The sequence below is a fragment of the Numida meleagris genome, chromosome 7, assembly GCF_002078875.1.
Source record: "Numida meleagris isolate 19003 breed g44 Domestic line chromosome 7, NumMel1.0, whole genome shotgun sequence".
Taxonomy (NCBI): Eukaryota; Metazoa; Chordata; class Aves; order Galliformes; family Numididae; genus Numida; species Numida meleagris.
Window position 1 is genome coordinate 2,555,511 of NC_034415.1, and position 23,001 is coordinate 2,578,511.

Sequence of the window (23,001 nt, forward strand, 5' to 3'; positions counted from 1 at the left end):
GATCTTCTTCAACTTTCTGAAACATTTATTTGTTTTCGCTAAATTATTTCAGTTTTATTTTAATCTCTTCTATCCTGCTGAGGGCTGCAGGAATGAAAACCTATACTGTTTGTCATTTGCTTTGGCAGAGCAAAGACTGCTTACTTAGAATTCTATTTGTAAATTAAACTGCAAACCCAGTTTGTCATAAAAGACATCTGATCCTTTTGAAATGACGAAAACTGTCTTTTGTCTGTAAAGGATGATAAATTAAGTGCCAGTTCTTTCTGGACTTTGATCTTGCAGAGGGTCTCCCCCTCCTTTTTTTTCCTATTGCCTATAGGGGAACATGTTCTGTATATCATTTTAACTAGTCACAAAATTCACTTACCTCGTTTTTCCCAATAGAGCTCTGAAATAATTTTATTTTGAAATCACTGTTTTGATTATTTAGTTATAGATGCACAAACTGTTGTCAGCACAAAGAATTTTATATCAAAATTTGAAATCAAAGAGCTACCTTTTCTGAAATTGTAAATCGTAAAAACAAACTGTCATAAGCAAAGAAAGGCACTGAAGTGACATACTATTTCTGTCACTACATACGTTGTTTTTGCTGATAATTTGTATGTATTTGAAACAACAGAAATCAAACTCTTGATGATTATATTAATATGTTTCCTTTGATTATTATAATGTTTAAACCTAGGCTTTTTGTAGCTCATCTGGTCAGTCTTCCTCTTGATTCAGTATCAACTATAGTTCAGTAATGTATTAGAAACTGATGATATAAAAAATATTTTGATGTTATGCAGTTTTATGTTGGTGTATTAAAAAATATATACACATGCAGATTCACAGTAATTTTTCCATTGTGCTGGTAATTTTACTTGACCTTGTACTCAGTGTAAAAGGTTGAGGTTATAATGTCATGGAGGTACATGCCTCTTGTCAAATAATAGCTAGATGTAGAATTGAGAATTAGGCATCATCGTTTGGTCACATACTAGAGTAGCTGGAGGTCCTCTGGACCAGTGGAAATGAATCTGCAATGAAAGTAACCTCTCACATATTATACAGATCGGTAACAAAATGGTCTCTAAATGAATAGGGTAGTATGTAAGAAAAGTAGAAGTTACAGTTCTTCATACTTTTAGGAGTGTATTCTCCCTCAGGATATATATATGTATGTTACTATTCTTAGTGAAGTTTATCTAATGTGCAGACTATACAATAGACTTCACTGAGGTCTATTCTTCACTGAAGAAAATTGAAAAAAAAGCCGAACAAAACAACAACACCGTGTTTTACGCAAAATATACTCACAGAAGTTATTTTAGGATTTTATAATGAAGCTTTTGAATAATTTAATCTCCTTCTATACTTTAATATATAAAACAATTTAATCAAAAATTAATGGAAAACATAAAAATTATAGTTAGAAAACAAAAGACAGTCGAGGCTTGGCACAAAAAATGGCAGAATGCTAATCCTTCTGCGTTCATCAGAGACAATGCAACTGCCAACATCTGCATTAAAACTGTAAGAGGTAAGACTGTAGAGCCAAAATGGTATGTTAGACTTGAAACATTAGAGCAAATGTCAGATGCTATGTATGTGAAATATTTTGGCCTGTATAAATAAGACTCATAAGCTTATGTACAAAGGTGGTAAAACTTCTGATGAAAAAATATAATAAGCAGGAGTACCACTGAAGGGTGTTAAAATAGGATGAAGAACTACCCATGCCTTTGAAAAAATTGATTCCAGATAGATTATCAGCCTAACAAAAGGAACACAATATTCTCAAAGATTTTTCTAAAACTGTTTCTTGTCTCTGATGAAAACTGGATATTTATTTTCTTGATCACTATGCCCGAAGATGTCATTGTGGCATAGATATTTAATAGTATACCATAGTAAGGTGTCTATAAAGTGCTCCCATTCTTAATTTTTTCAAGATAAATTTAAGATTGAAAAATATTACTATATGACATTGTCTAATAAACTGCATAATAAATTAACTGAGATTTAAAGGCATTTTTAAATCATTCTTTTAAGTATTTAAATTATAGTTACAGGCTGGATGACTTTCTATGCATGTGAACTCTATTATTCTGTCAGACTGACCAGTGGTCTTGACTGTGCAAAGGTCAGCGGTCACAGTTGTCCTGAATTACCAGTCCTTTTTTCATGTGGACCCTCTGCTGTGTTGCATGCTGTAATCTTCTTAATGGCTTCATTCCAATATTCACACATAATATTTTAGATTTATTGACTGTTAGAAATACTACCATGCCAGTAGCAGTTCCGCTACTCCTAAGGTATTTAAAATTGGAAAAATAAATCAGTGCAAGACTTTCAGGAATCCTTTGTTTTCTTAGAAGGGGGAAAGACCCTCTTTTTCCTCTCTTCTGACAAGAACACTTGTTTTTAAATTTTATCATTTCACTGTGAATTTGTCTATTATTTTTTAATTAAAAAAAAGATGAAAATAAGTAGCTACTTCTGCAGGAGTAAATTTCCTAATGCAATAATTCTTTGATCACCACTTTAACAGTGTAAGAAGGTAGCAAAAAAACATTTGTGATGTATGGAAATTAATGTAGACTATAGATGCTTAGCTGTTTATAAACCTTGGGCCTGATTATGTAATACCTGCTTGCAGTTAACTCTATATGAGTCTTTTGCTCAAGTTAAGCTCTTTCAGAAAAAGCTGGGAGAATGGAGGATAGCCCGTTTAGCAACTAAGTCTTACTGAAATCACTACAGACTTTCAGCACAGCTTTTATAAATATCATCTTTGGAAGACAATAGGCTTCATAGGATTATTGGATCTTCTGCATTTGTTAAATATTGTTGACTGTAAAATGTACAGAGCTGTTGAAAAACGCACAGGCTTTATATCTTGTTGGACATACGCACTATGATACGATACAGAATTCAATTTTTTTCTCAGTTTTGGTTTTGAGGTAAGTCACAGTATTTTTACACCATAACGGAGGCGATGAACATCTCTGTTTTAAAGGTAGCATTTGAGAAGTAGGCTGTAATTCACATAGAAAATTTAACAGTTGTTTTTTAAAATAGTTACTGAGACTGAAAATTATTTCTGAAAATACAGTGTTTAAAAAAAAAAAAGCTTCAATGCTTCAATGTTTAATAGTGCAATAAAAAAGATTTTTTTTACATGTAAGTATCATAATTATGTTTTTCCATGAAAAAATAGGCAAAATGTTTCTACCGTCTATTAAAAGAGCAGTAAGCAATATTTGCAGTAGTATGAAATAGATATTTATGTTGAATCTCCAATGTGGTGCTTGAGATTCTGCTGAACCTAGATCTAATATTAGAAGCTAGACTATCAGATTGAAAAATGCAATTATTTTGGAAAACGTTTGCATTTAAATAGAGTATTTTTGATTAAATGCTGGAGGACTGTCTGAGATGCTGTGTATGTAGATAAGTATGCAGAAGCCCTTTCATTAACATTATTGATAAAAATAAACTCAGATTCCATTTTCTTTTAAAATTTTTGTTTTGTTTCTCTTCTCCACCATCTTCTTACTTTCTTGCTACAGAAAGTGTATTTTTACTTTTACAGTCACCTGATCTGATGGAACACTGAAAAATGATGTGCAGCCTGACAAATGTCACACACTAAAGAAATACCCGTGTATCTCTTTTTCAGAGTGTGATAGTCATTGGGAAGTATAGTGCATGGTTCTGCATTCCTTAGGGCACAAATCTTTCAAATACTTCCATACGTGCTTAAATTTATATGCATGCTTAAGCTTTTGCAGGAGGAAGGGATTGATTAATAGTTATATCCGTTTGTGATTCTTTTTAACTTTTTTTGTGCAGTTCCATTATTCTACTCACGTGAATATTGAAGAGATATTAGTCATGACTTATTTCTGATCAGGTTACTGTCTTTGGAAACATGAAGGATATACAGTGACTTTTTTTTTTAAAGAGGGCTTCTTTTCAGCGAGCAACACAATATGTTTTGGCATTTTTTAGTTACTTCATATGTATGAGAGCAAAACCACATACCAACCTTATGACTTCCTAATCTCTGAAAAACTATTCTATTGATTTAAACCTTCTGAAAGCTCTGATTGCTTTTCATTGGTACTGTTTAACAGCCCAGTGAAGTCACTTTCCTTTGAGAAGCAGTTGCTAGGAGAAGATAAAAACAGTTTGCTTCTAGTGTAAATTAATAATACTATTTCTGAGACAGATCATTAAGTGACTCCCAGAAAAAAATCTAACAGCATTCTAACTCTGTGGTTTTTTAAAAACTTTTTTAAAGGCTATTTCTGTTTAAGTCATGGAAAGAAGCGGAGAAAAAAAGTCTGGCATTCTTAATCATAGGTAAAAGGATTAAAGCATATATAAGAAAAAAAAAGATTGGTAAAGTTGCCACTGAGGCGTATTTTGGCTTCTTACCAGTGCCGTGTATCTCCTTTGAAATTTCCGGAGTGATTTATTCTGTCATGATTGGCATCACCCAAAGGAGTTTTAGGTTTTAAGTGATCATAGACCTGCTGTGCACCAAATCTTTACAAGGAGTTCAAAGTACCCATTCTCATGTATGTAACTGTGGTACTGAGTGCAGTAACTGCTCTGTCATTGTCTGTCTGGTTAAGCTGTGGAACTGGGAGGATTTGCAGCTAACCTACCCAAAGGGGCAGCCTGGCTTTGTGGTCACCTGGTATTTTGATAGCACACCGATGCTTGATGACTTCAGCTTGCAGGAAACCTGGGCAAGCAGGCAGTGAGGGTGCTTAGGAGTGCTTCAGCAAGGACTCCAGCTGTGCTGCTTGAGAAATCAGAGTTGGAGACACATTTAGAACTCCAGTATAATTGCTCTGAGGCCAGAACTCCCTCCAGGATGGCAGCCTGGTATTGCACTCCTCTCAGTGCAGTGTTCTTGCACATTTTTGTGCTGGAACCCTCTGCCTTCAAGCCCAGTCCATTGGAATATTCTTAGTGTTGTTAAACTAGTAATGTACTAATAACTCAGTGAAGTGGGAGATGTTTTGCTCTCTGGTATTCTTTTAAATATGTATTTGCCTAAAGCATCCTGATATTGTTTTATTTTAGGGTACGTGGATCCTGCCAGAAATGAAAAAAACTGACAATCTTTTCCCTCACTTGGTTATATATTTCCCCTCCTCTACACGCTCTTTTCCACCTTTCTTTTCTTCCTTTCTCTTATCACCTGCTGAAATTTTCCCAAACTCATCGCTTTCAGTGTCCGGTGTAGGACCTCTTTTCATTGAGTTGAAATACGCCCGTTCCTTCTGCTTGGTTTTTGTTAATCACGTTCCCTGTGCCCCAACCTCCAAGAATGACACAAAGAAGAGTGTTCAGCTATTTATCCATTTGGAGGGAAATAAACAAAATGCTGATTAACATACAAACAAGTGATCGCACACAAGTTGGAGTGATGACGCCTATTTTCTGACTGTTTTATTTTTGCTGTTTCCATTAATCCATCAGAAGATTCTTTGCTGACACAGTGTCACCAACCAGCAGTATGTTACCTATTGTGTGTCAATGTACATATGCATAGGTATAGCCTATGCTGAGGCTAGACTTGCCAGAATGGCAATTTAGAGTGATTTGATTTAGTCATTGTTGATACTGAAACTAAACTGCTACAGATGTGTTGCTGCAAAATTCAGGTGAAGAGGACTTTTGTGCCTCTTCTGTTTGAGTGTCCCTGTAGCTGAGTTATAAGAAAGGTCATGAGTTCCCAGTTCACCATTGCACTGTATGATGGAGCAGTTTTTTTCACTTGATTTGAGAACAGTCCTAAAAATGATAGTTAGGCCTTGTTCAATACAACATATGGACTCATGACTACTTAGAACAGTATTGCTGTACGTATGCGGTAACTTGAACACAAGATAGAGCTCTGAAACTCTTTATCATTTGATCGCGGCACACCATGTCACATATGCCTTTGGGAAATATGTGGTTTGGTAGCTGAAAAGTATTTTCCAATGCATTAGCTGAATTAAATTTCAGTTTTTGATTTATTCCTTGTATGTTTGAACAGATAGCATTGAATTAATTTTGTTTTAAAAAATAAAACTAAATGTTTCCTGTTTTAAAAAAAACCAACTATTGAATTCTAATTACTGTTTCACAATAATTATTTAATGCAACTATACCAGATTTAGTACATTCTACTGGAGTGGCTGTTTTTTTTTTTTTTTTTTTACAAGACACAAACTCCTGGTGTAAGTTAAGTAACAGTGTAAGGCTTGTTTTAAAACATGCCTTTTTTTCACATCAATGTATGCAAGATATAATTTAGAATAGCATAGATTTCCAAGAAAGTAGACGGTAAAGGAAATTTTCACATATTTAAGATGCTTTGTTCATCATGACAGAGATAGCATTCTAAGGCTGAGAATTCTTTTTTTTTTTTTTTTGCTATTGGTGAAACTGAGCTAACACTGATGGATAGATTTCCCTTCAACAAAGTACATGCCCCATTTATTTGCGCCAAAATTAAATAAACGTAATTTTTAACAATTTTAATAAAATCGTACAGCATTAAACAAAGAAAATAAAATAACATGCATTTGTTTTTCCAACCTTGACCTCCCTGTTTTTTGTACTAGGGATTGTACTCTTTTTTTTTTTTTTCTTTCTTTTGAGGTGTAAGAGAAAAACATAAATGAGCCTTGGTGTATGCTTTCCATGGGCTAAACGAAGCAGGCTCTAAACTTTTATCTAGATCTATGGAGCTTGGATATAAATTGAAAAGATCACAGCTATGGGGAAAAGACCTATACTGTAAAGGCCTTTCTGCATAGATTATGAACATCATAACTCAATAATTCTTTTTTCAAAACTATAGTTATAATTGGACCCAATGGGGGTCTCTCTCTTTGATCAGATCACAGTAACTGTGACTTTACACTGGAAAATGTCACTACTGTGAAGGTTTATCACCTGTAGAGCTGGTCTTTTCTCTGATGCCATGTTCAGTTCTCATTAGCATTATTCAAAGTTTAGTTGTTAATTAGGTTGACACTTCAATTACAATCATCATCTACAAGAACAGTCATGACTGCTTGCATAAAGAAACAAAAAGATACTCATTCTTGCATACATTTCTGAAAGCATGAAAGATGTTTTGCTGATGGTATGTGCTCATAATGTTCTGGTTAAAGAGTAACGGTACATGTTACTTCGTATAGCGTTCAGTGACATAAATATTGCTGTTATGGTTATGTCATAATGCAAAGGGAGGCGGAAACTTCTATTTATGGCATAATTGAAGTTGGCTCATTTCTCCAGATATCCCTCATGGTTATAATTAGGAGAATAAAACTATAACTGGGTGTAATTCCACATACCTTTAAGGAATACTGCAACAATTCCACACCGATAGGATTTTTTTTCCTGAAATATGTCCAAGTAATGGCCATCTATGCTAAGAAAAGAAAAGATAGATCTTAAAATAAAAAATTAAAAAATTCAAGCACAAAAATAAATGTGCATTTTTTTCCTTCCTTCTTTTTATTTCAAGCTACAAGTGCCTCATCTGACAGTTGTTTTTTTTTTCTTCTTTCACATGTTTTATCCTCAAGAACAATTTAAAAGACAATGTACCACTGAACTTATGCAAACTGTTCCCATTGTTAGATACTGGTAGCAGCTACTCCTATGGTGCATGAGAAATGCTGTAAGATAGTAATTTGATATTTAAAGAAATATCCCTATAACTGAGTTGAAGGTGAGCATCAGGAGTCCTTAAGAACAAACCTTTGAAATATAAATTTAAAAAATCTGTCTTTATTCAAAATGAGAAGACAAATTTTATGATTGAAAAAAGAGCTGCAGAAAAGTGGCTCACATGCTGTTTACTGTAAAATAATTAAGCTTATTTATGTCAAGAGGCCTTGGGAAAAAAAAGAGAGCGTAACCAATTTGCATTAGCACTCTACCATCATCCCCTGCCTTCATTTCAATTAACAGACCAGCAGGTGCTCTTTGCAGTTAAAAAGATAAGCTATCAAGGAGGAGGATGAATTTTTGGCTGACCTGTAGACACCATGGTTTGCCTGCTGATTGGGTTCATACCTCGCTGTACCAATTTCTGAGGTGTTAATTTAACTGTTCCACTCTGTCATGCAGGTCTCGGCCTTGAAAAATAAACTGAAAAAGCAGTCTACAGCTACGGGTGATGGAGTAGCCAAGGCGTTTCTTCGGGCACAGGCATCACTGTTTGGATCCTACAGAGATGCCCTAAGATACAAACCAGTAAGACAACTTTTTTCCATTAATGTACAAGAGCAGAGGCTCATACTTTTGCAAGGAAAATGTGAAATATTATCTCAATCTGAAACATTTCAAATCAACTGTTTTAAACCTTACTCTGAGCACACAGTGTGTTGGCAATTTAGAAGACAGTACTACCTCCTCATGGTGAATTGTACTGAAAAGTGAATACTTGTCCTGAGTCAACTATTTTTTATTTGTGTCACTTCTATAACTTATTTAGTATAAAATTTGATTACATTAACAAAAGTGTTTACAACTCACCTTATTTAATGTACTGAAGAACTGAAGAGGTTGTGCCTTTCAGAGACTGTCATTTTTCACTGTACAAGTCCAGAGACTTTGTTGTGTCTGAGACCAGAAGTTCTTTATTTCCTATCAGATGCCAGATGTGATGATTCAAACATGTATCTCTACATCTATACGCTTATCTTGATTCCACTGAGAAGATAGGAAAAATGAAAAAATCCAGTTCATCCCATGAGAGCTTCAGAACTTGTATTTCTGAGGTTTTGCTGGCACTTGGTTAATGTGTTTCAGGTGTTCATCCTTTCTGGTGTATGTAGCTGGCACACACTGAGCCTATTAGATGATAAAGTAATTTATCAGAAAAAACATGTGGATTAATTTCAGATTATTTTCCTATGATATTTATGAACTCCTGACAGTAGTTCCATTTGGTAAAAGTGCATTGAGATGACATTGACTGAATCAGTCTCAGAATGTGGCTTTTTTTGCTGTTCTTTTAAAAATAAAGACTGGTCTAAGTTCAGAATGATTCCAACAAATACTGAGATTTGGCAGGAGAAAAATCATCCTTAAGGCACTAAATAGGGTCAGTCTCTTACCCAAGTGGTTTTCTAGCAGGTAGTCTTTATTGCCATGAGCATTTTGCACCCCTGCTGCCTGTGCCTCTAAAAAGCATTAGACAACTATTGAGTTTAAAATAACCCATGTAGAAATGTTTAAGAGTTTAGTGTAAGTATTTGTGTTGACAGACATTATAGTTTTCTTTTGATATGGAAACTCAGTTTGCATATGATATTGAAATTATTCTACCTGTTTTCAAAATCGCTGAAGGACAACACAATATGAATTACATTAAAATAGATCTTTTCAATGAAACAGTTGCAGTTTATTTCATACTGGCATTACCTGACATTGCACTGGAAGAGGTTAACTAATTCGTCACTTAGTCCAAAGGTGAAGACACTGGCCATTATCAACCTATGTCAGCTTATATTACAAGCAGTTGTGTCAAAAATTGTCTTAAACTACAGTCAGTATATCCAAGCAAAATGATGTCAGTCTGTCTGATGTTCTTAACCTTTCTTGTGATCAGAAATAGGATGGAGTCAGTCCTTTATGTTATGGTAAGTTTGTTGAATGGAACGTAAGTTCTTCAGCATTCTGATTTGCATCTCTGTTGAATTCAGCTCTGCTTTCCATTTTATTTTAGTTCATCTGTCGCTGTATCTGAGATGTCTGCATTTGCATTGTATTGGAAGTAGTGCACCATACATCGCTTCTGCTGGCACACATGTCTAAATGACCTTTACCATGTTTAGTTTTGCATCATTCTTTTTTGCATATTATTTTTTTTAGCTCACCAACTGCATACAAGAGAAGATATTTATGAAATTGTTGTAGCCTGATTTTTTTTATATTTTATTTTTATGTTATTTCAAAATATTTTAACAGTCGGAAGTCTGCTGGCAAGTGTCAGCATATCTTAGACTGGCATCAATTTGTCCAAAGACCAAGTGTATATATATATATTTTTTTAAAAAAATGTTTTAAAAAATTGAGCTGTGTTCACGTTGTTAACTAATATAGTTTCTTATGGAATTTTTATTGTGATTTGTGAAAAAAGTTACTAGGAGCTGAACTTGTTCATGATTAGTAGAGACTAAGAGGAGTTGTTCCGTGATAGTTCAGCTCGTTTTACATGAGCCTTTTGATCTAAGTTTAGTGCCTTATGAATTAGGAAGTTCAAGAAATCCAGTCGCATTTGACTATATTAGGACCATTTGTCAGGAGTCTGAGGACATGTGAATTGTTATTGCAAAGAAAATACCATCCTTTGTCTTGGAGTCTGTGATGCTAGATCTCATAAAGAAAATCTAAACCAGAGTTAGGGAGTTTATTTATTCTCTTTCAGAGTTTAACTAGTATTCTAACAGAAACTTTATAAAGGGGTATTACTTAAAATATTTCCTAGATAGTTTTGAAATACTTTTGCTGTAAGTAAGCTTTTTGTATTTTCGGAAGCAAGAAGTGGGAGGCTTTAGGATACCATTTTTGGGATTGTAAACATCCTAATGAAAAATAAAATAATGTTTGGATAGTTATCATTTGCCTGTAAGTTTAAAAATGTGTTCAAGTGAACTACTTTACTTGCAGCAGAGCATTCTGTATGATTTTAACTTGAAACGCGAAACAACTGTCATTAATATTCACTTTGAGTAAAGAACAGCTTTGATAGTGTCTGTACTCATCCAACACTTCTCTTCATTCCAAATGCTGTTCATCGCACTGAACACTCATTCTGTGCAACTGTTTGTTTTCAGCATAGGACAGATTCTCCTTGGTATAGCAATATGTCTTGAACAAACGTCTAGCAATTATTGAAAATAATGTGGTTGGTGAAAGGGAAAATGGGAAGCTTCAGGGGTCTTGAAAGGAGTTCATGGGACTCCGAAAGACCATATGGAAAATTTGACTACTCTAATACTGGCAAGAAATATGACATGCAATAGATATAGGTGATAATATTTTTGTGTGTGTAATAAATGATAAGAAAAACATGAATCCAGTAAAGTTTTCAAGAAAATAGAAATAGGTGTTTGTTTGACTTAATCGTGACACTGATTTAAAAAAAAAAAATCAGTCAAATCTGATATTACTGCCAAAATTATTTTTTATAATATGTTGCAATTTACTTTAGCAACTATTGCATAATAGGAGTGTAGAGAAAATCAGTACAGTTGGTGATAAGGACCTGGCATCCACAGTGTGCATTTCTAGCTTTATGTGATGCTTATATATTTATTCTTCTTCATTCTTCTTATTTATTTTAGTGTTGACTACTAATTGTCTACAGTAGCTGAAGGTTGTTTTCTGGTTTACTTTAATACAGAAGGTATCTACTTCATGCATGGTTGTTGAGGAGTGACTGAATATATTGCTTTTATAGCCTATTTTAACATCTCATCACCATTCCAAGATTTTGATAGGGAAGAGAAAAAGAAAATAAAACAGATTTTCATCTTCATTGACTTCCTTATCATTTGAGAAATTACCCCAAAATAATCCATGTATTCAAAAGAAAATCTCCTCAGTGGAATATCAGTGTATTGTTGTGCTAGTCCTGGTAGCAGTTGCAATAGTATCCATTGTGTGATCTGCAGTGTCAGTAACCGTGAACAGTTTTGATCACAAGAGTCTGTCCCTGCTGTGACATTGCAAGGATCAGAGTATTGTGATGAATCCTTAAACCATGTAGATGCATATACAAATAGAAATTATTTGTATTTTGTCTAGTCACAACTTAGCCTTGAACCTTTTGTTGCTCCTATTTTCTTTAGGTGGTCCAACATTTGGGAACTTATTACAAAACAGTATTGCATGTTTCAGAATGTGCAAAGGTGGGAGTTAAACACAACGATTGCAATTATGCAGCTTATTTCACTTTATCAATCAGTGCACATGCAATACTATGTTCCTTTCTAGCTATTTTACTTTGCATATTCTTCATGGGTATTTTTCAGGCAGCCTTCTCAGATGTAAACCATGGGAATAAAACATTTTAGCAGTGCAATGGTGGCTAGGAAAAATGGACTTTATGCATGAACTTATGCAAACCTTGTAGATGATAGCAAAGAGTAGATTTTTTTTTCCCATTAAGTATATGCAATATAGTCAAATAATGAAATACTGAGTGGTGTAAAAATTTCTTAAACAGTCAGTGTTTCACTGACTATGTCTAGAAAGGAAAAGGTAGGTGAGATTTTAGGGGTAGAATAGGAAAAATAATAATAATAATAGAGATTAATTTTATCATTGGGAAAAGGAGAAACCGGCTTTCCTGCTTTGCTTATAACTAGCAAACATCAGGAAGAATTGTAGGTGTGATTTTTCAAAAGAAAAATGTAGTCCATCATGACAAGACAATTACATTTCAAATTTATTTCAAATAAACAAATCCTCTTTGAGATGTACCTATTAGAATGCTAGGGGGCATAAGCAACAATAAGTTATTTTCTGCTTTTGAAGAATTGGCTTTTCTTCAAGAATGAGCAAACGAAAGATGGTCATTGAGGAAAATCACCTCCCGTTTTGGGGGAAAAAATCATCGAAGCCATTGATGTTAAGCCAAAAAGAAATAAACCCAGGATAACTTTGTTTTAAGTTATGATGACTGTAACATAATTCATCAGAAATTAGGAAAAGAAGAGCAAAGACTAATGGCGTGACTTGGAGTTCTTGCCAGCAGGAGTTCTTAGTCTGGTTGGCATTCCGAGGGGACGGGCTCACCTCCGTATTGGAGGTAGCACAACCTGTCAGGCCTTCCTTTAATTGAATGTTTCTGGAGTGCTTTGGGCCTGTTTGTTTTTGAGTACACTTTTTAAAGTAGTTACATTAACTTTCAAACAGACACAGGTCTTGTATTTAAAATGCAAGAAAGCAAAATGGTGCAATTAAGTGTTATGTTAGGGAAAGGAAAGGATATTTTAAGGTTCGGAATGAACCTGAATGCATGAGAATGCTTAAGCAATGATTGCTTATAATCGAGTTTCAAAGTGAAACCTTTTGAGGACACAACTATCTTTAGAAATGGACATTGATTTGTTTGCCTTTTTCCCAAGTTAGTTGTAAAAGTTAAAGGAGACTAGAGAAACAGAGAGTAATAAAATGCCAGAACGTAGCTTGTGTTTATATACAGAACCACCCTGTATTATACCTGTTATGTCTCTTTGTTGTCACTTCTCAGAGAACTTAAATGTTAAACGCCATACTGTTACATTTATATTAAGAACTGTAATGGTTCTTTATTGAATATAGATGCTAACAGCAGTTTTAGAAGGGCTTGATTGTTACTGCAAGAAATATCAGGTCATCCGAATCTTTGATTATGTGGATGGTAAGAAATGGGCGAATTTTGCAGTAATTTATTTGTAATTTTAAATGGTACCTTCATGAGACGAACATGTAGTTAAGTCATACTCAGTTATTTCCTGGATGGTTGTCTTTCAATGTCAGGCCAACAGCTGAAATTTCATCACTTCCTTGATTTTTAAACAGAGGGATTTTCATATAGAAGTAAGAATGATGTTTAGAAATGGACTTTTTTTGATAAATGATACAATACTGAGGAATTTATATGTATCTTACACTCATTTTGTAATGAGCAAGAGTTGCCATGTGAAACTATACCGGTTATAGCAATAATACAAACAGTGTAAGAGTCATCTCATGTTGGAAAGATATGACTGTTTCCTGAAATAATTAAAATCTAGTACTTCTTGTTAAACTCACCTTCTAATCTACACTACTTTTCCTTTTAAAACCATCACACAGTTTTAGATCACTACTTTCCTGTTCTGTTGAGGTCTGCATAAATAGCTTTCTTAAACTGCGAATGTAGCTTGGAGTGAAAAATGCCTGCTGTGTGTGGTAAGCTATGAAAGGGGAGGAAAATTCTATAGCAACTGTTGTTAAAAGGACAGATAGCTTGTTTGGGCATAGGCTGTTTGGTCTGAGTATTAGCTGTCTACTTTTCAGTTTGGAGTCCCTACTGGGTTTTGATCGAACTTGTTTTGAAAGTACATTGTAGATCAATACGGAAGGGGCCATTTGATGGTGAAGTAGTTAAATATCAGCGGAGCATTCTTCCAAAACTCAGTCTCTAAAGGTACCCTGCTGTATTTGCAGAAACAAGAATGTTACAAGCTTCATGTCCAGAAACTTCTGGAGCTTTTTTGTTTATATTAGAGAAATAGCTTCATTTTTAAATAGCAGTCCAAAACCTGTCATGTTTACAGTAACGATCTTGAAGATTTGGCAAAGTTTTGTTAGGAAAACAATGTATTTGTTCAGAGTATGAAACAAATAAAGGAAAGAAGCATTAATAGTGTTTGTTATTTAATGCAATTTCAGTAAAGTTACAGCAGATACTCAAAAACTTGTCTGAAATTCCTACAAGTTTCAATAGATTTTCTCCCTTTCATGTGAGGAACAGGTAGGAGTGTTGAGCCTACTCAAATTTTTAATGCAACCTTACTATCAGTAGATTGCAATAATTGGATGGCTTTTGGATGTGAACCAAATTAGATCTAAATACATCTTCAGCCGAGGTATAGCTTTGGCTATTCTGTTTCTGAACTTTATTGATAAGGCAATAGATGCACCAGTGCGTGAGCGCTTACTAAATATCTGAAGTATCCAGTGATAAAGGGAAATATTTAGGAGAATAGCACAGCCATACACTAAAAATATGCGTTGAACTGCCATTTCCTGGCATTCTGCTACATGGCTCAGGCCAGAGAGGTACTGTCAAGTACAACTCTCACTGCTCTCTCTTCCTAGGCTTATATGAAGGGGAGAGCTGGAATACCTATTTTCTCTTTTACTGGGAGATAACCTCTCCTTTCTGTCTTTCATCTTTCCCACAACATTTGGGAAAGTGGCAGCAAAGGCTTTGCTTACTTTTAATTTTTCCAAAGAGTATGTCTTGAAAATAATACCCTTTTCTTTCTTTGGTCCTAAATTTAAGGTTTCATAGTGTGTTGTGAGTCATCTAGTCAGTTCTGCACTCCCACATAGCCTCTGTATTTTCAGAAATCATTTGTTGTGTAAAGAAATAAATAAATAAGGATTTTTTTCTAATTTGCTGCCTTGAAATTTTTTGGAAGAACGACAGAACTGAGAAGAGAGTCTGCCCTCAGGAACACCATGTCTTGTACCACCATATCTCACTGGAGACTGCTTCATTTGTTTTGAAGCACTTTGAATTTGCTAAGTAGCTTGAGGTCATCTTCTTAAGACAAGGGTCTTCAGGAGCTCAAGAAAAGCTAACGCAAAGTGGGTCAGGAAGGCAGTGCTATTTAAAGTACCACAAACAGTTCAAGCTCTTTGACAGATTCAGCGTGTCCTGCATGTGTACAGTGTTCACCAGTTATCTCTGGATAAGCAGTAGGTGGAGTAACTAGAATGCTCATCTTGGAGGTGTGATGGAGATACTGTGTTGAGATGGTTTTGCGTATCATTGCATTCCAGGTAGTTTGTGAAAGGGGAAGGATTGTGTTAAGTAAATTTGCTTAAATATTGCTTCTAACTCTTCCTGGGAGAATTCTTTTCTAAAATCAGGGTTTCCTTAGAGATGTCAGAATGTAAAACTTAAAAAGCAAGTTAAGCATGAACTTATGTGCTTTGCTGAATGGGATTGGACCTCTCTACAGTTTTTAGATACTTTGAATTTAGATGCTGTGATAAGATATCCAAAATTTGATTTCAGCTATGACAAGACGCCCCTGCAAATTGAAAAAGAGGGAAGCTTTGGGAGCATCAGGATAGGATTTTAAAAGGGTATAAGGGTGGTTTTAGTGCTAGATTTCATTCAGTCATACTTACGTCATTTGAAAACAAAATGCAAGGTATAAAAAGCATTTGAAAATGATTTAGAGCTGCGCTGACAAACTCACAAAGGTCACGTGCCAAGAATGCCTTGCTGTATTCTGGTAGCGTAGAAGGTCCCAGAAAGCCAGGAAAGTGTATGAAGTACCATGCACAATTAAAGTTAACCAGGGTACAGAGGAGAAGGCAGTGGTGTGGTGGTCATAGGCATGAATACATTTGTCTTCAAAGTGGCTAACAGTTGGAGCCTGACAGGACTCCTGTTTTAGTATCAGGAAGATCAATATAGGAGGTGCCTTTGATCTTTTTTTCTTCTGAGTGGCTGAGGTGTGTTAGTCTGTTGAGGGTATTTAGTTTTGGGGCAGTAAAACATCCTAGGGGCAGATTTAGGTGTGGAATTTTGCTGGATTCCAGTTTTTCATCTTCAAGTCCTTTGCTAATAGTTTCTAAGCTGATGACTTTTTTTGTTCTGTATGCTTGGATGGGAGGCATCTTGGATTTGTGATGAAATCAGTTAATGTCTCCATCACGACACAAACTTTTAATGTATGTATTATTTATTCATTTAAATCTAACAGCTTCAAATATTTATCACAAAGTATTGACAAGAATAACAATTTGAGAGAATGCCTGTCAGTAACTTCCAGTGCTCTGTGCACACTGAGGATAGCAAATTATAAATCAAATTAAGGGATAACATAGGAGCCACTTCAACTGTTTGTAAATCATCTTCATAAGGATGCTGTTTTCAGTTAATATGTTTTCAACTAATACTTCCTTTTCTATGAATACTCATTTTTTTAATCATTAAAATGTTTGTTTTTGTGGAGTTCTTGGTAAACTGTAGACTATGTGCTTTTCTTGTGCTGGGATAATATTTTGTTTTACCAAATGTTAATCTGGTCCATTTAGATTTTTCCCAAAAGCCAACATTTGTGGCTTTTGTTTTTGTGGAAATAACGTCAAAATAAATTTAAATTTATTGCAGTGTTTTTCTGTTAAATGAGAGTAATGCGTGTTGAACTGTTCAAAGCAAAGGACTTGCTATCCCTCAATCTTTGAACCACTTCCTTGAAATATTTAATGGAGAGTACTTTAGAGGTAATATGAGCCAACTGTAAACCACTTACTTTTCCTTGCAAAGTGTTTTTTGTAGACTGGTGTTAAAGCTTCATAAATGAGAGGTTCAACTGCAACTTGTATTTTGAGAGCTATTTAAAATGTATGAGGATTTCATTGCTGTTGTCTGTGTGTTTTTATTTTATGCGTGTATAGTGAGATGTTAAATAAATCAACACATTTGTATACTGTATTTAACATCCAGTGTTTTCCATTTAAACTCTTTTAGGGAGAACCTATAACTTTCTGTGAGAATAGTTTTGTGAAGCATCGTTCCAGTACTACTAAACAGTTCCTGGAAACTGCTGTTAATCTTCAACTGTTTAAACAGGTATGAGATGGTAAAAGACCCAAATTTAATGATTTTCTTTGGAAATACATCCATATTTAAATATATATCTCTTTCTGGCATCTTATGAAACTCCAGGATAAAACACAAGTATTTGTGTACAGGCAGTCATCCAAGTGTTGTTCTATTATTAAGATTTCAATTATAGTTAAAAAAAAAAAAAAAAAGAGCTGGAAAAAAAAGGTGAAAATAACTCCAGGGTGCAGAGCTAGTGCAGCACCTCTTAAGAGCCCGGCAGCAACTCATCTAGACAAGAAAAATCGTGGATCTCCCAGCTTGATGGTGGAACCTCATTTTCAGCTCCCTTGGCTTGTGACCAAAGAACCTAAACAGTGCGGTGCTTGCTTAAATTGGAGTTCAGTGGCATTTTATTTAAAAACTGGATTCATACTGCAATTACAGCTTTCAATGCTAGGGTTTCTGAAGTAGGCGTACAGAGAATGTTGCCAACCCAAGCCATAGGGGTACTCTGAAGTATATTGCAGCCAATTAAGGAAAACCTGCGACTGAAAGTAGTTATTTTCCTGCAAATATCTGGAATGATTGAGGCATGAGAGTTCATGTTCAAGTAATCTAATGGACCCCTTTGAAGATATACTACCATGAAAGATAAGGGTAATTCATTATATATAGGATTTTCTAATTTTCAAAAAATGTTTGGTGCTAATCAGAAGTTAATGTCTGAAGTCAAGATTTATGTAAGGATGATAGTTTGTATAAGTTCTCTGAAAACATGTTTTTCTTATTTGTTAAGGAAATATTGATCACAGAATTGGGCTCCTTCAATTTTACTGCTATATAATACAGTTACAAAATGTAAATAAAAATAAAAAATAAGGTATCTGAAACCTGTGGGAGTATCTGGGACAAGTGATTGAAATGGAAAGAAGTAAGGGAGCAAGCTGTTTACAGCTGTTTAAGACTTGAAACTTTGTTAGCAAGAAAGATGCTTACAAAGGAGGCTTCCAAATTGTTGTGCTGTTACTAAGCAAGGTCTTCAGTTGTAAGGAAAAGGTTTAACTTCACTGAAATTATGGGCTTGTCAGTATGGCTCTGAACTTACTCGTTATGTTTTAATATGTTCAGCTAAAAATAATCAGTTTATAGTTTGTTTATAGCTTGTTTTTAATTTTATTCACACTAAAGGAAATAATATATTACAAAGGATTAGGAAATAGTAACAATTTTGATGATGTGTGTGGTTTATAGTAAACATTTTTTTTTCCTACTTTGTTGTGATTGTTACTCCCACTTCAGCTAATCCTCAGCCCAGCTGCATCTTTTATAGCTTTTCCCACTGACAAATGAACTGTTTTCAAGGTTCTTATAAACAGAATAAACTGTATTCTATTGTGTTCCAGAAAATGACTAATTGTTAAGCAGAAAATAATTTTTAGAAGGAGTAAATGGGTATGCAAAGTATGTTTGGGTTTTTTTTTTTTTTTGCCTTGACTGATAAGTAAGCTTAACTCGTGCCATTTTCGAGAATTGTGGCTGTGTTTTTTTGTTTTTGTTTTTGGTGGGACTATTTTTTAAAATTTTCTCTCTTCCCTCCCCCTCCATTCTTCTTGGAAGTTCATCAGAGTACCAGGAAATCACCATAGGATGATATCTAGCTTCCACTGAAAGTGGGGAATCCATTCTTTGTGTTCTTCACATTCCAGTTATTTTCATCTTCAGCATCACCCATTTTAACCTTCTGTTATATTTTTACCTTCTATTAAACTTTGATGTGTTTTCTGTTAATACCAAGTGTATTGGCACATGCCAGTCTTTTGTATGAAAATCAGTAACTATCCTGTAAATAGGATCAGTCCCAACATTTGTCTTTAAATACCATTTCTGCTGACGCTTGCAGTCTGGTGCTTTCCTTTTCATAATAAGCTGTTTTCTTTTGTGAGCAAGTCCTCATCTGACTAATGTTCAGGTGCTGTTCAGATATTCTGCTTTTACTTCATCTGAACTAATATTCTAAGGTAGATGCTGTAGACTTTTCTCAGGTAGTTAAACTGCATTTCCTTTATCAAGAAAACTGTCAAAGAATATGTGAGAACTTGCTTTTTGATAATTCATGTGGTACATCATTCCATTTTCCCTTTCTTGCCCCCTCCAAATCTACTTGAAACATCATCAGACTGCTAAGGGCAAACCAACAGACCAGCATTTACCACATCCTTTGTTTTTCAAGTAACTTGTTAATTGCTTCCGCTGTGTTTCAGGCTTCAAGTGTAAGCAATTAATAGTAGCATCCCATGTTTCAAATAGTTCTTTCAAATGTCCATGGAAACTAGTGCTCATGCTAATTCTAAGAATGAATTAATAATGTTACAATACTTCATTAAAGAATAAAATTGTATGAATAATATAATTTGAGCTGCTATTGCGTGGAAATTCTTTGCTCCCACTAAATTCTTGTTCTTAGTAACTGATGTTTCACTTGGAATTTTTACTGCTCCCTGCATTCATTTATATGTTTGGGTTTGACTTGCAAACAGCATCCTCTGCATTCCCTCTTTAGCAGTTGTGCCACAAAGCCTTCTGAGTTTCGTATGGTCTATTCTTTACCTTTAGAATTCAAAAATATTTAAGGGGTGTAATAGGTCTCTTTAGTCTGATAAAATCCAAGAGTAGCATCAGAGTTAGTATTTTTCATTAAAAGTGGTAGTTAAGCATGACATCTCTGGATCTGTTTGAGAATGCTTTACTTGAACTGATTTTCCAGACACCATGGCTTTAAAATTGGGAGAAGAAAATGATGCAAGGCATGCATGATTCCAAATGCTACTTTTTTAGTGATTTAAATTTAGTGATTTAAATGCGACTCATGATAGTAAATTACTCAAAAGTAATGATTACTAATACAGCTAGTAATATTAACACTTCCTTCAAATAACTTCAGGGACTTTTTTTTTGACAGATCTATTTTTCAGTATTTACATTAAGTACTCCATTGAATTAATCTTCTGAAAACTAAAATTCAGCCAGTGTCTCAGCTTGCTGTTAATAGAATTTTACCAAATGTTGAGTATGTCCATAAATCTTTTGCTAGTTTATGGTATGGAATGAATTCATAACTTTCCCAAAGAGATAACACCTTACAGTTCAAAGGATGGCTGTTTTTTTTCTTTTCACAGCACTAGCTAAAGATTGTTCTTATCTCTCTTCTCACTGTGAAATAATCCAGTGATTCCAAAGAGGTATGACCATGAACCCAACCTGTTTGGAAAAAGGCCAATTTGGAGTAAAATGGAAAAACAAGGAGTTGAGACAAGAGGGAAAGGACTGGTTATCTTTATGCTTGTCTCATTATTGCCGCTGGAATTTTTCCATTCTTAGAATGTGATTTGTTTCATGACAATATTGTCAAGCATTAGATTGTCAGTGACATTGTTTGGATAATCTGTAGTAATATATGACATAACCAAACAATTAATTTTGGTCTATTTCTATGTACTGTTTAGTACCAGTGAATAACTCATATTTCTTGTTAGAAGATGAGCTGTGTATAATTACAAAAGTGCTTTCTCCCTTTATCTCTCAGATTTGAGTTAGCCTTTTCAAAATAAATAAGGAGGGGGTGCTCCTGGAAGGAATTTTAAACTTTTAAAAATACACTCATTGAAATTCTTTGAAGCTTGTTAATTCCTGGAAAGAATGGACCCATTTCTTCTGAGAGGTTTAATCATTAGTTATCTTGTTTTGGCTCTTTCTGACCTATTTGAGTCATTTCATTCTTTATGTACGCATGCAGATAGATTCAAATCCACATACTGATGCAACTGCAACAGGTACATAAGGATGATTACTGCAGTATGCACCTGTAGATACAACTAAATAAGTGTAACTTGCATTAGAACTTAAAAATCCAGTGGTGTCAAGCTTGAACTGTGCTCAGTCAGATGGAGAGTCTGCCTTGGCATCATGCCCCACTTCATTTTTGCACTTGAGTGAAATGTTCTTCAAGTTAGTTTGCTGCTCAAAATCCACTGCTGATCAAATCCACGCTGCTAATGCCGCCATTTCAGAAAAAAAGCCACAGTGATTCTCTTCTGTTTCAGTACAGGCAGTTTTGCTACGATTTCCCCACACTTACTGTCCTCGTAATGTCACTTCATGTAAAACATATCCATTGGATTTTTAATGGAGCTTGATTAGACATTGTAGCTTATCATTTCTTTGAAGTGCATGTGGTGAAATGTTTCCAGCTGTTTGTTCTATGTACTTCAACAAGTTCTACTTTGGACCCATTGATATGTAAAGCAGAAAAGGAAATTTGTTCGTCATTTTCTGTTTACGATAAGGAGGAACCTTAGGACTTCCCAACGTAAATCAAGGAATTCTTTGGCTATCTTTAATTGATTATGATAATGCAGAGTTAGCATAAATATACGCTAAAATATTTTAATGCCATTAGGAAAGCAGGAAGAGCTTGAAAAGTATTGAAAGTAACTCTGAACAAACTGTTGTAAGTTTATTGGCTATAAAATTTTACAGATTTTTTGGTAAATTTTGCATCATACGTGTCATTTACTCAATACACACACAAGCAGCAGAAACTCCAAGGAAGTACCGGTTATATTTTTGTACAATATTTTGACATTTCTGCTGTTCTTTATTGAAAAGTTCACCTAAAATAATGTACTATCCTTAAGCCATATGTTATCTTGAACATATATATTCCATCATAACGTACATATACATACGATTACAGTGCTGTAAAGAAATAGAGGGACCAACAAAATGTGACTTTCTTTTTCAGTTTATTGATGGTCGACTGTCAAAATTAAATGCAGGAAGGGGATTCTCTGATGTTTTTGAAGAAGAAATCACAGCGGGAGGATTTTGTGGAGGTACAGAATTAATTTGTGTTTTACTTGATGCTTTTTCTCTGAGGGCAGTTTAACATGATCATGTCCTCATACATTTTAGAAGTCACACGTATCTGTACAGTTTCAGTGTTTCCATTCATTCTTGGAAAGGCTTTAGCCTTTAACAATTGACTGCTCGTATGAATAATTGTATGTACCTAGTTACATCAATTTAACAAATTAAGGTATTTTGTTTTAATCCAGTAAAACAATACTTAGATATTAAGATGTCATGAAATATGCCACTATGTCACTTGCATTCTATCTGCATGCTTATACTACCTGTTAAATGCTATGCTAAGTTTTTAAAACTAATCTTCAAATCTGTGCTGCTCATTGTTTTCTGGATAGTTGGGTTTTCAAAAACTCTCCTAACTTTTTCACATCTAATTATTTCTGCAGTGCAGAAAACAGTGGTTTCTGTTTAGATAAGTTTATTATCTCTAGTGAACGTACTACTGAGGAAAAAAAAAATTGAACCTTGATATTGAATGACTATATATCATCTGAGAAGGAATATTGAAATACTTGCCTCCTTCATTAAAAAAAAAAAAGTATTATTCCTTGTGACATTTCCAACAGTTATATTCACTGACAATTATTTTAACACTTTTCACATTAGTTAGCTTACAAAGTGAACTCTTATGGAAGAGTGTGGGCTGAATCAATTTCTGATTATTGCAGGATTATTGAATGGTTTCCTGTTAGACAATTATATGCTGTGTCTGCTATATTGCTTTTTGA

At 34.5% G+C, this 23,001-nt stretch overlaps 1 protein-coding gene across 3 annotated transcripts in view; it reads left to right on the forward strand.

Moving 5' to 3' along the window:
• Window positions 1-23,001, forward strand: part of DENND1B (DENN domain containing 1B) — a 151,690-nt gene that overhangs the window by 97,591 nt on the left and 31,098 nt on the right. For all 3 annotated transcript variants that reach the window (XM_021404161.1, XM_021404162.1, XM_021404163.1), the window contains 3 exons: window positions 8,143-8,268; window positions 17,270-17,371; window positions 22,149-22,239. In XM_021404161.1, the coding sequence (XP_021259836.1) occupies window positions 8,143-8,268; window positions 17,270-17,371; window positions 22,149-22,239 (319 nt within the window). The remainder of the gene's footprint in view (window positions 1-8,142; window positions 8,269-17,269; window positions 17,372-22,148; window positions 22,240-23,001) is intronic.